The sequence below is a fragment of the Bos javanicus genome, chromosome 5 (assembly GCF_032452875.1).
Source record: "Bos javanicus breed banteng chromosome 5, ARS-OSU_banteng_1.0, whole genome shotgun sequence".
In the NCBI taxonomy this organism is placed as follows: Eukaryota; Metazoa; Chordata; class Mammalia; order Artiodactyla; family Bovidae; genus Bos; species Bos javanicus.
This window is the reverse complement of record NC_083872.1, coordinates 83310294-83324090: the sequence shown is the minus strand read 5'-3', so window position 1 is coordinate 83324090 and position 13797 is coordinate 83310294. Positions and strand designations below refer to the sequence as shown.

Sequence of the window (13797 nt, the reverse complement as noted above, 5' to 3'; positions counted from 1 at the left end):
AGGATGGCTGCTAAAGCTGAAGCTCCAATACTTTGGCCACCGGATGAGAAGGACTGACTCACTAGAAAAGACCCTGACGCTGAGAAAGACTGAAGGCAAAAGGCGAAAGGGACAACAGGGGATGAGACAATTGAATGGCATCACCGACTCAGTGTACATGAGTTTGAGCAAGCTCCAGGAGTTGGTGATGGACAGGGAAGCCTGGTGTGCTGCAGTCCATGGAGTCGCACAGAGTCAGACACGACTGAACAACAACAACAAAAATGCAAGAAATGTAGAGAAAGTTAATTCCTCCAGCAAGTACACTGTGCAGAAAAACTTACTATTAACAGATTGGTATAATCCTCCAGGATTTAGGAGATATCAGCATAAGCATCTCCATGTAAATGGGAAAAAGAAAAACACAAATATGTCTTGGTATAGCCCATCTTCTAGATCTTAGGTATCTTTCCACATCAACAGACAATCCTAGTTTTACCAGTTTAAAGGTTATATAACATTACATTCTATGTCACCATGATTATTCAACCAATCTTTTATTATTTTTTGATGTAAACCATTTTTAAAGTCTTTATTGAATTTGTAACAATACTGCTTCTGTTTTATGTTTTGGTTTTTACGGTCGAGAGGCATGTGAGATCTTAGCTGCCCAACCAAGGATCAAACCCATACCCTGCATTGGAAGGCAAAGTCTTAACCACTGGAATGCCAAGGAAGTCCCCAACCAATCCCTTATTAATAAATATATACGCTGTTACCATTCCAGCATGAATAATAAATAAGAAATAAAATTTTGCTGTTGTATAGTCACTACGTCGTGTCTGACTCTTTTGTAACAGCATGGACCCACAAAGCTCCTCTGTCCATGGGATTTTCCAGCCAAGAAAACTGGAGTGAGTTGCCATTTCCCACTCCAGGGAATCGTGCCAACCCAGGAATCAGACTCAGGTATCGAACCCAGGTTTTCTGCATCTCCTGCGTTGCAAATGGATACTTTACCGCTGAGCCACCTAGGAAGCACAAGAAATAAAATCATTCTATATATATCTTACCAAAAAATATATATATACATATATGTGTATATATCAGCAATACACCTACTTGAGAAGGTTTTTGCTGTGACAGTGTAGCAGATCACCTTTGATCCTAAATGGTTAAAATATCTAAGAAGTCTTGTTCTCCTTAAGAGAATGAGAAATGAAAACAAACAGCTTCTGTAAGAAAATATAATGACCAGCACCAAAACAGTAAGTGACAGCCCTTGCTTCTGACTTCTTCAAGAAAAACATGTAGCATTTCAGAAACAATTACAACTTTCATCTATTACTTTACAGATTTCCAAAAGCTTCCAAAAGGAAGACGATGCCTCACCAGCCCTCTTTCCCCAGTCAAATGCCTCTGGCAAGAACCAAGCAGAAGCCAGAGAACAAAGGGGAGAGACACTGCATTTAACAAACTGGTTAAATATTTAACAAACCAGTCACTTGACAAATAAGTAAGGGTATTAAAAGCATGTATCTCTGGGGTATACTTTAAATAATATTTTCTTTACACATTCCCTGTTTTTCATATTTTCTATAGTACTCATGAGGTGTCCTTATTAGAAAGCAATTTTCAGTTGTACATTACAATTATCTGAAGGTGCTTTTTTAAAGATATTATTGCCTGGATTCCTCTCTAGATCAGTTAAATCAAAATCCTTGGGGTTAGGGCCCAAGTATCAGTTACAAAGCACATATTTATTGTAATAAATGCATGCAGATAAGGGTACAAAGTTTACACATCCAGGTCAAGAAACAGCATTCTAACCTCTTCTTCCAGTCACTGTCTCTTCCCTCCTTCCCAGAGGTAACCGTGATCCTCACTTCTAAAACCACAGATGGGCTCTTTGGGAAATTTAATTAAACAGACTCATACGTCATGAATTCTTTTATGGCTGGTTTTTAAGAAATCAACATCTTATTTGTGAGATTCATCCCAGTTGCTGTAGTAACCACTATTCACTCACTTCCATTGTTGTATGTGTCCCGAAATAAACGCACCACAATGTAGTTATCTATTCTGTTAATGAACACTTGGATTATTTCTAGTTTGGAGTAATTATAAATCACTCCATTTAAGCATTCTTGTATGTATCTTTTGGTGTACATGTACACATTTCTACTGGGAGAACCTATGAGTAGAATTATCAGGATACAGGGTTTACTTATGTTCAATTTTAGTAGGTATTCTCCTAGTTATCCAACATTGTTTTGCCAATTTTGACCCTCATCAATCCATGAAAGAGCATTTCAGTAATCCAAGATGCTCACCAACACTTGGTAAGAATAGTTTGTTTTACTTATTGGCTATTTAAATATCCTCTCTGTGAAAGGGTCTTGTTGTCTAGCCTCTCAGTTGTATCCGACTCTTTGTGACTTCATCGACTGTAGCCCACCAGGCTCTTCTGTCCATGGGATTTCCCAGACAAGAATACTGGAGTAGGTTACCATTTCCTTCTCCAATAAGAGAGTCTATTTAAGCCTTCTGCCCATGTGAAAAACTGGATTATCTGTCCTTACTGAATTTTAGGAACTCTGTAGGCATCACTGATACGAGTATTCTGTCAGATATGTTACAAATATCTTCTCCACTCTTATAGCTTGTCTTTTCACTCTCCTGTTACCTTGAGATGAAGAGAAGTTTTCGTTTTCATGTAGTCCCGTTTCTCAAGTGTTTCCTTTATTATTTTAAAGAATTATCTGCCAGCATAATTCAAGATCATACAGATACATTCCCCATGTTAACCTCTAGAACTTTGTTCTGCCTTTCACATTGAAGTCTAAAATCAACCTGAAACTGACTTTTACATAGGGTGTGAGGCTAGAGTCAAGGTTCATTTCCCATAGGAATATCCTGCTGACATAGCAACTTTGTTGAAAGTAGTTTTCCTACTGCTCAGAAATTCCACCTCTGACATAGGTCGAGTGACCAGGTGTGGGTTTCTGAACTCTTAACTTTGTACCATTGGTCTATTTGCCTATCCTAACATCAATATCACAGTCTTAATTTCTGCCCCAAATTTGTTCTTCAAGACTGTCTTGACTATTTTTTGCCCTTTTTCATTTCCACATAAATGTTAGAAAGCAACTTGTCAATTTTCACAAAACAAAACAAAAACCTGTAGAAATTTGATTGGGATGGCACTGAAAGTATTAATTTAGGAAGAAATGATATCTTTATAATATTTTTATAACACGGGAGTCTTCTGTGATTTTGAGATATCCCTCTATTAAGTTTCTTAATTTATCTCAAGAACATTGTATAGTTTTCTGTGTAGAGACTGTTTCATATTCCATTACAATCATCTCTAAATATTTAATGTTTCTTGATGGTATTATAAATTTGCTTTTTATTTTATATTTCAATTTCTAGTTGTCTCTTTATCAACATGCCTTTTTTCAAGGCACTCCAGGTGATTCTAATGTTCTTCCAGGTGTGAGAACTCCTAACACAATGCTTGATGAACCAGGGAAGGATAATTATATATTTTCCTATCCTTAGTTACCTTTATCTAACTTCTGTGTGAAAATTCTTTGGCAGCATTACACAGGCAATCCAAGAGCCATTTCACAATTTTTATAGAAGGTTGCATGTTAAACCAGTTACGGTTTGAGTCCTGACTTGCAGGGCTTTGTCATATTTGATATTTCAGGGCCTCAAACAGTCCCAGGCAACTGACTGGCACATGATAAGTGTTTGGTAAATGATGGCTGAATTTTGTGACCTTGGGCAAGGAATTATTTCCTCTGGACCTCAGTTCCCTCGTGGTAAAATGCAGGCAACTGTACTGCATACATCAAATGGCTGCTAAAAGTATCAAATGGGAAAAATATTTGTAAACTATCCAGTACTGCACAACAAAACATCATTATTAACTTCCATTGGCTTTCCAGTGTTTCAGAGGTTCATGTAGTTACCAATAAAAAAATATGAAGGCAGTCAGTATGGTTCTGTTACAAATACACTAGTGAAAAGAAGAGGTCTAACATGGATAAATGCCCAGCATATCCATTATAAACAGCATTGAGAAAGTGACTTCCATAGAGTGGCAGGGAAAAACACTGAAAGTCAAGATGACTTTAACAATCCCACCTGGCAGAAACTGCATTCAATCACTAGTCATAAAAACATACATGGCAAAAGAAGACACACATACAAAACACATCCTGAAGAGGTTAACAGGAACTTAACTGCACCTCAAAGTCATCTGGAAAAGGATGCATCAGAAACATTTTATGAGGGATATTTAGGTCTTATGACTTGGGGGTGGGTGGGAAAGACAGCACATCAAAGGATATTACAGGGCAAATGGCTATCAGGAGACAGAGCACTCAGGTTGTAGCTCTTCTCTAAAAGGCAGTACCTCTGCCTTTTCGGCCAAAAATATTTCTTGCCATCTAACCCACAGCAGGGGATCCTTTTCTATTTTCATAGTCTTCTTCCTTTCCTACCCCAGAGTCATTTTTTATTTTCAATATGTGTGTGTGGAAAAAAAAAATGTGTGTGTGTGTGTGCACGTGCTCAGTGGCTCAATCATGTCTGACTTTGCAACCCTATGGACTGCAACCCACCAAGCTCCTCTGTCCATGGGATTTCCCAGACAAGAACACTGGACTGGCTTGCCATTTCCTCTTCCAGGGGATCTTCCCAACCCAGGGATTGATCAAACTCATGTCCCCTGCATTGCAGGTGGATTCTTTACCACTGAGCCACCTGGGAATGCCTTCTTACCAATAATACCATTCTAAAAGGAGCTGCCTAATTCCAATATTTTCCTTTTCTTTCTCAATCAGAACCTAAATGTGCAACCTTAACATTTTCCAACTCTTCCTTTTTACTATTTTACTAAAACATATCGCTTTACGTATGTGCTTTAACACAACAAATTGTAGGAGAGATCTGTCAACACTTCATAATTCTCTTCAGATGGAGTATTAAAAATAGTTCTGCCACTTGAGCTGGCTGGCATTCAACTGCCCTCCCAATTTCTCACTGATACCTTCTTATGGATTTTCATTAGCCCTAAAAGATGAAAAGAAATACAAACATATACACACTTTTGAGAGAAAGAGAACACTTGCAACTAACTACACAAGTGGCCTGCAAGGCACTTGAGAAGGTTCAAAGGGCACGATGCTAAACTCCAATTACTGGGTAAGTTCCATGTGAGTTACTAGATATGAACCTGAAATAATACTGAATTAAAGGTGTTTAAGGGTAGCAGGGAACCGGCACTCCAAGAGAAGGGAAAACTGTTTAGATGTATGATTCATCTCCTGTGCCCCACTGGTCACCATCCTCAGACATCCTAGAAACTCAATCTCCTACCTTTAAAGTTTCCCTTAGCTTCTAAACCACCACACAAGGTATCAAGTTAGCTTATCCTGCTATAAAATGGGTAAATCCTTCTAACTTATGGCACTTGCTCCCTGGTGGCTCAGCTGTAAAGAATCCGCCTGCAACGCGGGAGACCTGGGCTCGATCCCTGGGTTGGGAAGATCCCCTGGAGAAGGGAAAGGCTACCCACTCCAGTATTCTGGCCTGGAGAATTCCATGGACTCTATAGTCCACGGGGTCGCAAAGAGTTGGACACGAGTGAGCGACTTTCACTCACTCACTTCACTCAAGTTATCAGAATCTTCCAATAGAAATCCAGCCGTTTTCCAGGAGGATCATGCAAGTGCTGAAGTGTCTGTTAATTCCCACTCTGATCTCTACCTGACAGATGTGGAGAATATCAGGTTTCATTACCGCTCAGCAGTCAAGTTCCCACATGCTGCCCTTCTCCTACCCAGAACAACAATACTGATGCAAGGGCAGAAGAATAACGTGGCTGAGGAAATGCTAGTGCTGTAATCACAGAAAGGAGGTGAGAAACAGCATCCGAAAAACATTAATTTCTCAAATTACTTCACAAGTCTGATCATCTGCACATTCTAATCTCTCAGACTCTTCTCCTTGGAAGAATGGAGCTGGCCTGATGAGGAAGGGAGAAGAGATTCTATTTCAAGGAATAAGAATTCAGAGAAGAATTAAGGGTAGAGCACCATACTAGATAAAGCATTATCATTGGAGGGCAGCTTTGTAGAAGGGGAGGACCATGAAATTTACATGACACACGGGTTCATAGCTACCTGTGCCCCACTGAGCTGTTTACTCCTGTAGTGAGCATCATCCTGGGTCTCAGCTTCATCCTCCACCAGTGAGGGACAGTAATTATCTCATAGGGTTGTGAGGCGTGAACAACACTGCCATGAAAAGCACCTGGCACACACTGCACGCAGTGAATGTGAGTGCCCTGTTAGAAACAAGGCTTTTTTTCCTTTTTCTTCAAAAGTATAACTGCCCTTTTCAGCTTTGGTCTTAAGTCCTAGGCAAAAATTCTAGGATTCAGTTTGCACAGAACGTTTCACAGATAAGCATTTAGAAGCACAATCACATTTATTCAGAAAATGTCATGTTTCAGAACTACAACTAGTCTCTTAAGCTCAATACATAACCAAAATACGCTTGACCTCACGACACGGAAAAGCACATGATTATCAGCTTGGTACAATTAGTGCTTTTTACAGTTTACATTAACAAAACACCAACTAGTGCTAAGATCCATTCACCAAGCACATGACCTATGAACTGAAGTCCCATTCTGGGTTCACTTTTCCTCTGAAACTCCGCCGAGGATAACGAATTTGAAAAGCATCTAGATTGGGGGAGTACAAGAACCGCGGCAGCTTGGCCTTATTAAGCTTCGCAGTCCAGAGGTTCAGATGAGCCACTTGCGAGCAAGGGGGTGTTTTACGGTGTTAAATTAAACCTGCAAACATGGCTACGCCGTAAGGGAGAGAATAATGTGTCTGAACAAGCGGGTTTCCTATCTCTTCCCATTTCCCCAGTATAGATTAGGAGGTTGACAGTAGGGCCTTCTTAGCCAATAGGACTTGCCTCCTGCAGGAAAGGATCTCGATCCATTCCTGCCAGTTCTGAACGCACCGCCTCCCCGGCGTAGTGGACTGACCCCAAGGGCGGATTTTGACTCTGCAATAAATGCAAGACCAAGTTTGGGTTGCAGAAGTCAGGCGCCGCCGACCTTACCCTCGCTGGAGTTTCCGACGATCTCAGCTCCGCCGGCCCCCCGGGTTACCGAAGCCAGCACCACGATGAGAAGCAGCCGAAGGAGCCCCATTGCTGCCCGGGCCGGGCCCCGCCGTCTCGCCAGCGCTACCCTGGGTCGCCCGCGCCTGGGGCCATCACTTCTCAGATGCACTCGCTGCACACCTGCCAGCCCCGAAGAGCCCGCGCGCCCGGGGCCCAGCAGACCGTTCCAGTTCCGGCAATTAGCCCGGCTGCGCGGCCTCTCACCCACTCCAGACCTTCACTTCACGGCCGCTGGGCCTCGGGGGCGGGGACTGGGCCGGGCCTGGGCGGGGGCGACCGGGGCCGAGGGCGGGCCGGGGCGGGGCCGGGAGCCGCGCGGGATCCGGGGGCTTGTCCGGGCAGCGCGAGCCTTGTTTCGGCTGGCCAAGCTTCTCAGACTCCCACCCCGGGGGGCATCGGCGACTTCAGGAAGTTCTCTGGTGTAACCTGTGTCTCTCAACTTTGGTATCTTTGCACTTACGAAAGCCACCGTTCGAGGAAAAAAAAATAACCCTTTCTTTTGCGGCCTAACGTCTCCGGTACCACGTTTAACGGTCCTTTGCAAAAGGGAAAAAAAAGAGGAATCTGGTGATCAAAACGCTAGAGATGATCGTTTCTCCCTGTCGCAATTACCTTAGCCTCCAGGGAGAGGTTAGTATGAAAATATGGGGGCGATGCTGTGTCTGTAGTACTTATTGCGATAGTGATGAGCGCCACGCTTAAAATTGAAGTTTCGTTTTCTCCAAGCGAAGACTCAAGACCTTCATCTGAACTTCCTCTCTCAAATTTTATACCCGAGGGCTGTTTAAAGAACAGTGGTCCATGTGATTAGATGGCTCGCGAGACGATGGTGGAATTAGGTTTATAGATTTAAAGTTATTTGGGGAAGAGTGCCCTGCTTTATTTTTCCTGCTCTTTCACTTTTTTGAGGATTTCCCTGGTGGCTCAGACGGTAAAGCATCTGCCTAGAAAGCGGGAAACCTGGTTTCGATCCTGGGGTCAGGAGGATCCTTTGGAGAAGGAAATGGCAACCCACTCCTGAGCGACTTCTCTTACTTTTTCAGTTATGTATTTCAATGAACAATCATGTTGAAAGTTACATATTTGGTTAATCCACTACTAAACTAAAAACCCGGAGAAGGCAATGGCACCCCACTCCAGTACGCTTGCCTGGAAAATCCCATGGGCGGAGGAGCCTGGTGGGCTGCAGTCCATGGGGTTGCTAGGAGTCAGACAAAACTGAGCGACTTCACTTTCACTTTTCACTTTCATGCATTGGAGAAGGCAATGGCAACCCACTCCAGTGTTCTTGCCTGGAGAATCCCAGGGACGGGGGAGCCTGGTGTCTATGGGGTTGCACAGAGTCAGACACGACTGAAGTGACTTAGCAGCACAGCAGCAAACTAAAAACCTATAGCAATCACCATAATATTAACAGGCACAAGTCTTTTCCTGTCCTTCCTCTGCCTGGTCTAAATGTTCACAGCTGCAGTACTACTGTTTATTCCTATGGTTTTTATTACTGTCCTCATTCCAGTAACTCTCAATAGATCAAATACCAAGAGGATGATAGGAGCAATTATAAGGGTAGCATCTGGATCCACGGATGGAGCATGCAATAAACTGTGTCTGATAACTGATTAACTGTATCAGGGAGGGAGGATTACAACTCTCACATTGTCACAAGATCTTAAAAGAGCTAGAGGAAATACATGTTAAAAACAAATTGGGACTTCTCTGATGGCACAGTGGATGAGAGTCTGCCTGCCAATGCAGGAGACATGGGTTCAATCCCTGGGCCAGGAGGATTCTAAAGCTGTGACTAAGCCCATGTACCACAACTGCTGAGTCCATGCTCTAGAGCTGGAGAGCCAGAACTTTGGAGCTCACGGTGCTGCAAGTACTGAAACCTGTGCTCAACAAGGGGCGAGGCCACCACAGTGAGGAACCTGCACACCACAACTAAGAGTAGCTCCCACTCTTCAACTCTAGGAAAAGATGGCTAGAAGTAATGACCCAGCATAACCAAAAAATAAATTATATATCTCAGCTCTCCCACTCTTTTAAGAATTTATTTGAGCAAAAATCTCTTGGAATCTAGCAGCATGAAAGTGGAGGAACTTACTAAGCAAAAAAGCAAAGGAGGAAGCCATAAAGAAAAAGATGGGTAGATTTGGCTACTTAACATTTTTAATTGTATTAAAGTCAAAAACACCATAAGCAATATGATCAAGTTGATAGCCAAAAATAAAAGTTAGCAAACAATATGAATAGGGAATCTTAAAAAAATAAAAAGCAATCAACACATGAAAAATAAGTTCAAATTTACTAGTAACAAACATACATACAAAATCAAGTCAAGAAACTAAGCTGCAAATATTTTAAAAGAACAAGAACTTTGAGTGAGGATGAAAGATTTGAGAAGACATTCTATGATGGAACTGCTAAGTCACTTCAGTCGTGTCCAACTCTGTGTGACCCCACAGACGGCAGCCCACCAGGCTCCCCCGTCCCTGGGATTCTCCAGGCAAGAACACTGGAGTGGGTTGCCATTTCCTTCTCCAATGCAGGAAAGTGAAAAGTGAAAGTGAAGTCGCTCAGTTGTGTCTGACTCCTAGCAACCCCATGGACTGCAGCCCACCAGGCTCCTCAATCCATGGGATTTTCCAGGCAAGAGTACTGGAGTGGGGTGCCATTGCCTTCTCCGATGATGGAACTAGTGACAGTGTAATTTCATACACCTTTTTATAGCATGAGCTGCATCAAAAATCTTAAAAATACTCATAGCTTTAGTGTGATAATTACACTTTTAGATTTAAGTATGTAAATATGTATAAAAATTTTATATATATAGTGTACAAAACTGTTCAATGTGCTATTTACTATGGCAAAAAGAACTGCTGCTGCTGCTGCTAAGTCGCTTCAGTCGTGTCCAACTCTGTGCGACCCCATAGACGGCAGCCCACTAGGCTCCCCCATCCTTGGGATTCTCCAGGCAAGAACACTGGAGTGGGTTGCCATTTCCCTCTCCAATGCATGAAAGTGAAAAGTGAAAGTGAAATCACTCAGTCGCGTCCAGACTCTTAGCGACCCCATGGACTGTAGCCCACCAGGTTCCTCCGTCCACGGGATTTTCCAGGCAAGAGTGCTGGAGTGGAGTGCCATTGCCTTCTCTGAGCAAAAAGAACTAAAACAGCCTAAATCCTCAACAATAAGGAAGTAATTAAATAACCTGTAATGCATCCATGTGATAGAATACTGTGTAGCCCATCAAAAATCATGCTTTAAAAGGCAACTGATTGATCAGGAAATGTTTATGAAAAGACAAAAAGCAATAAAAAAAAATATATATATAGTATAAGCTTTATTTGTTTTCTTTTTGATATGCATTCATGTTTATATGTCAGAAAGTTTGAAAGAACATTATCACAATGTTTAAAATAGATTATCTCCAGGTGATTGAATTAAAAATAATTTTCTCAGACTTCCCTGGTGGTCCAGTGGTAAAGAATCTACCCGCCAATGCAGCGGACACTGGTTCTATCTCTGGTCTGGGAAAATTCTGCATGCCTCAGGGCAACTATGCCTGTGTGCCACAACTACTAATCTCATGTGCCACAACTACTGAAATCCACAAGCCCTAGAGCCTAGACTCTGCTACAAAGAGAAGCCACTGCAATGAGAAGCCCATGCACCGCAACTAGAGAGTTGCCTCCACTAGCCACAACTAGGAAAAGCCTGTGCACAGCAACAAAGACCCAGCACAACCAAAATTAATTAATTAATTATTTTAAAAAGAATGATTTTCTGTCTTTTGTAAAATGTTCTATGAATGTATATAGCTTTTGATTAAGAAAATAATTTTTTTTAAAGATACTGTTCTGAAGGTTTTCTGGTAAAATCGTTCAGGGTAACAGTCCATCTTCCTGAGAATGACATGTTTTTCATGATGTAGTGCCCATCCAGCTTTCCAGGTTCTTGGTGCAACTCAATTCCTGTGTGCTGGCCATGCTGAATTAGTTTCACTTCCCTGAACTAACCCTATTCTCCCTTCTCCACATTTTTGCATTGCAGTTCCCCGTACCTGCAGAAGACAGATGATGACAAATATGTCAGTAAGCAGAAGAGGATCTCATTACCTTGGCTCTGGAATACTGTAATAGCTTGGGAAGAGTATTGGCTGGGGTTCCTTGCTCATGTCAGAGTTCCACTGGCAACCTGTGAAGCAAATGAGCCCAGAAGCTTTGCAGATGAGATTTTATTCCTAAGAATTGAAACCAAAGACAGATCCAAGAAATAGATAACTAGAGCCTTAAGGACTGCTTAAAGTTTAGAAAAGAAAGGAAGGTGGTCAATTTATCCTAGATTTTTGACAAGATGCAAGATGCTGGGGAAGACTGAAGGCAGGAGAAGGGGACAACAGAGGATGAGATGGTTGGATGGCATCACTGACTCAATGCACATGAGTTTGAGCAAGCTCTGGGAGTTGGTGATAGACAGGGAAGCCTGGCTTGCTGCAGTCCATGGGGTCGAACAGAATTGGAAACGACTGAGTGACTGAACTGAACTGAACTGAAGACATTTGGATGGAGATGGGAATAGGGTATCAGGGGAAAGGCAGAAAAGGTTCTATATGAAGCTCTCCCATTTATCCTATCTCATTCTTTAAAAAAAATTTTTTTTTTTTTAAATTTCACTGCTCCGGGTCTTAGTTGCCGCATGCAGGATCTTCACTGTGGCTGTGGGATCTAGTTTACTGACCGGGGATCAAACCCAGGCTCCCTGCATTGGAAGCATGGAGTCTTGGCTGCTCGACCACCAGGGAAGTTCCTATCCTATCTCATTCTAAACTTACCTTAGCTCTGTATTTTTTAATACTTTTGTTTTTCCTGCTGGTTACATTCTTTGGACTGTGTTTATTAAATTAAATTCAATAAATGTTATTTACTAATTTATACAGAAATCATTATGCTAGGAAATTCATTCACTTAGTCTATAAATATGCATTCAGTGGCTTCTATGTGTCAGGCTAAATGGTAGGTGCTAGGTATTAGAAATATGGAAGCAATTAAAATATGTTTCCTGCTCACAAGTAGCTAATGGTGGTGAGTGAATGAGAGTCATGTATGGATAATTAAACCTCAATTTGTTAAGTGTAATAACAGAAGTACAAGGAACAATTGTGGTAAAGATTGGGAGCAATTAACTTACTCTAGGGTTTCAGGAAATGTATTATCAAAAAATAAACTGAGGTTTAAAGCTAAATGGGTGATCAACAAGGGAACAAAATCAAGGTAGGAATGAAGTGTGGGCTTTTCATACAGGAAAAGAGAATTAATGTGTCTTATATGATGTTCACAGGCATGTGAAACAGCAGAGCATCTATAGGGAATTGCAAGTAATCTACTATAGCAAATGCTTACAGTATTTCAGCAGAGTCCTTGGAACAGTTTAGAAGTTAAATAAATTGTGACTGAATAGTTAATAAAGGTAGTTAAGGGTCTAGAATGTCAAGTTAAAGAACTGTTAAAGTTTTCTTTTTCTGAAAAAATGTCATTACAGATTAAACAAATTAAAATAGTACAAGATAGGCTATAAGTTGATTAAAAAAAAAGTGAAGCTGGATGATGTGTACATGAGTGTTTCCTATACTGTTCTCTTTACTTTTGTGTATATTTGAAACTTTTAATAATATAAAGCTTAACAGAACATACAAAAATTGTGTTTAAAATACAATGTTAGTTGCTCAGTTGTGTTCGACTCTTGTGATCCCATGGACTGTAGCCCATCAGGTTCCTCTGTCCATGGCAAGACAGAGGCAAGAATATTCAGGCAAGAATACTGGAGTGGGTTGCCATTTCTTTCTCCAGGGGATCTTCCCAACCCAAGGATCAAACCCAGGTCTCCTGCATTGCAGGCAGTCTCTTTACTGTTTGAGCCTCCTGGGAATAAGAGAAACATAATACTGGGTTCCTCCTCTTAAAACCATATAATCCAGTTGGGTATTCAAGAAAATCAATGAAAAAGCATGTGAAAAAAATGTCAAAATCACAAAAAGAGAGAGAAGGGAGTCCATGTGGACTCTAGTAATTTAAAAAATTTGCATGAAAATAGTAAAACATTTTACTAAAAAATGCTAAGAGAAATCAGGTTTCCTAAAGGAAACCTGACTATGCATTGAAAGGACTGATGCTGAAGCTGAAACGCCAATACTTTGGCCAGCTGAAGCGAAGAACTGACTCATTAAAAAGACCCTGTTGCTGGGAAAGATTGAAGGCAGGAGGAGAAGGGATGACAGAGGCTGAGATGGTTTGATGGAATCACTGACTAAATGGACATGAGTTTGAGCAAGCCCTGGGAGTTAGTGATGGACAGGGAAACCTGGCGTGCTGCAGTCCATGGGGTCGCAAAGAGTCAGGCACAACTGAGCGACTGAACTGAACTGAGCAAAACTTTAAAAGATAGAGTATGAATTAAATAACAGCAAAGAAATTGTTTTGATAAAACCTTTGTCGCTCAGTAATTTCTAACACTTTGGACCCCATGGACTGTAGCCCGCCAGGTTCCTCTGACCACAGAATTCTCAAGGCAAGAGTACTAGAGTGGGTTGCCATACCCTAC

The 13797-nt window shown here is 41.6% G+C and overlaps 1 protein-coding gene across 1 annotated transcript in view; it reads right to left on the bottom strand.

The window, feature by feature from the left end:
* Positions 1-7441, bottom strand: part of TM7SF3 (transmembrane 7 superfamily member 3) — a 41926-nt gene extending 34485 nt beyond the window's left edge. The window contains exon 1 of the mRNA XM_061417568.1: positions 7135-7441. Within this exon, the coding sequence (XP_061273552.1) occupies positions 7135-7225 (91 nt within the window). The 5' untranslated portion in view covers positions 7226-7441. The remainder of the gene's footprint in view (positions 1-7134) is intronic.
* Between the last annotated feature and the right edge of the window lie 6356 nt (positions 7442-13797).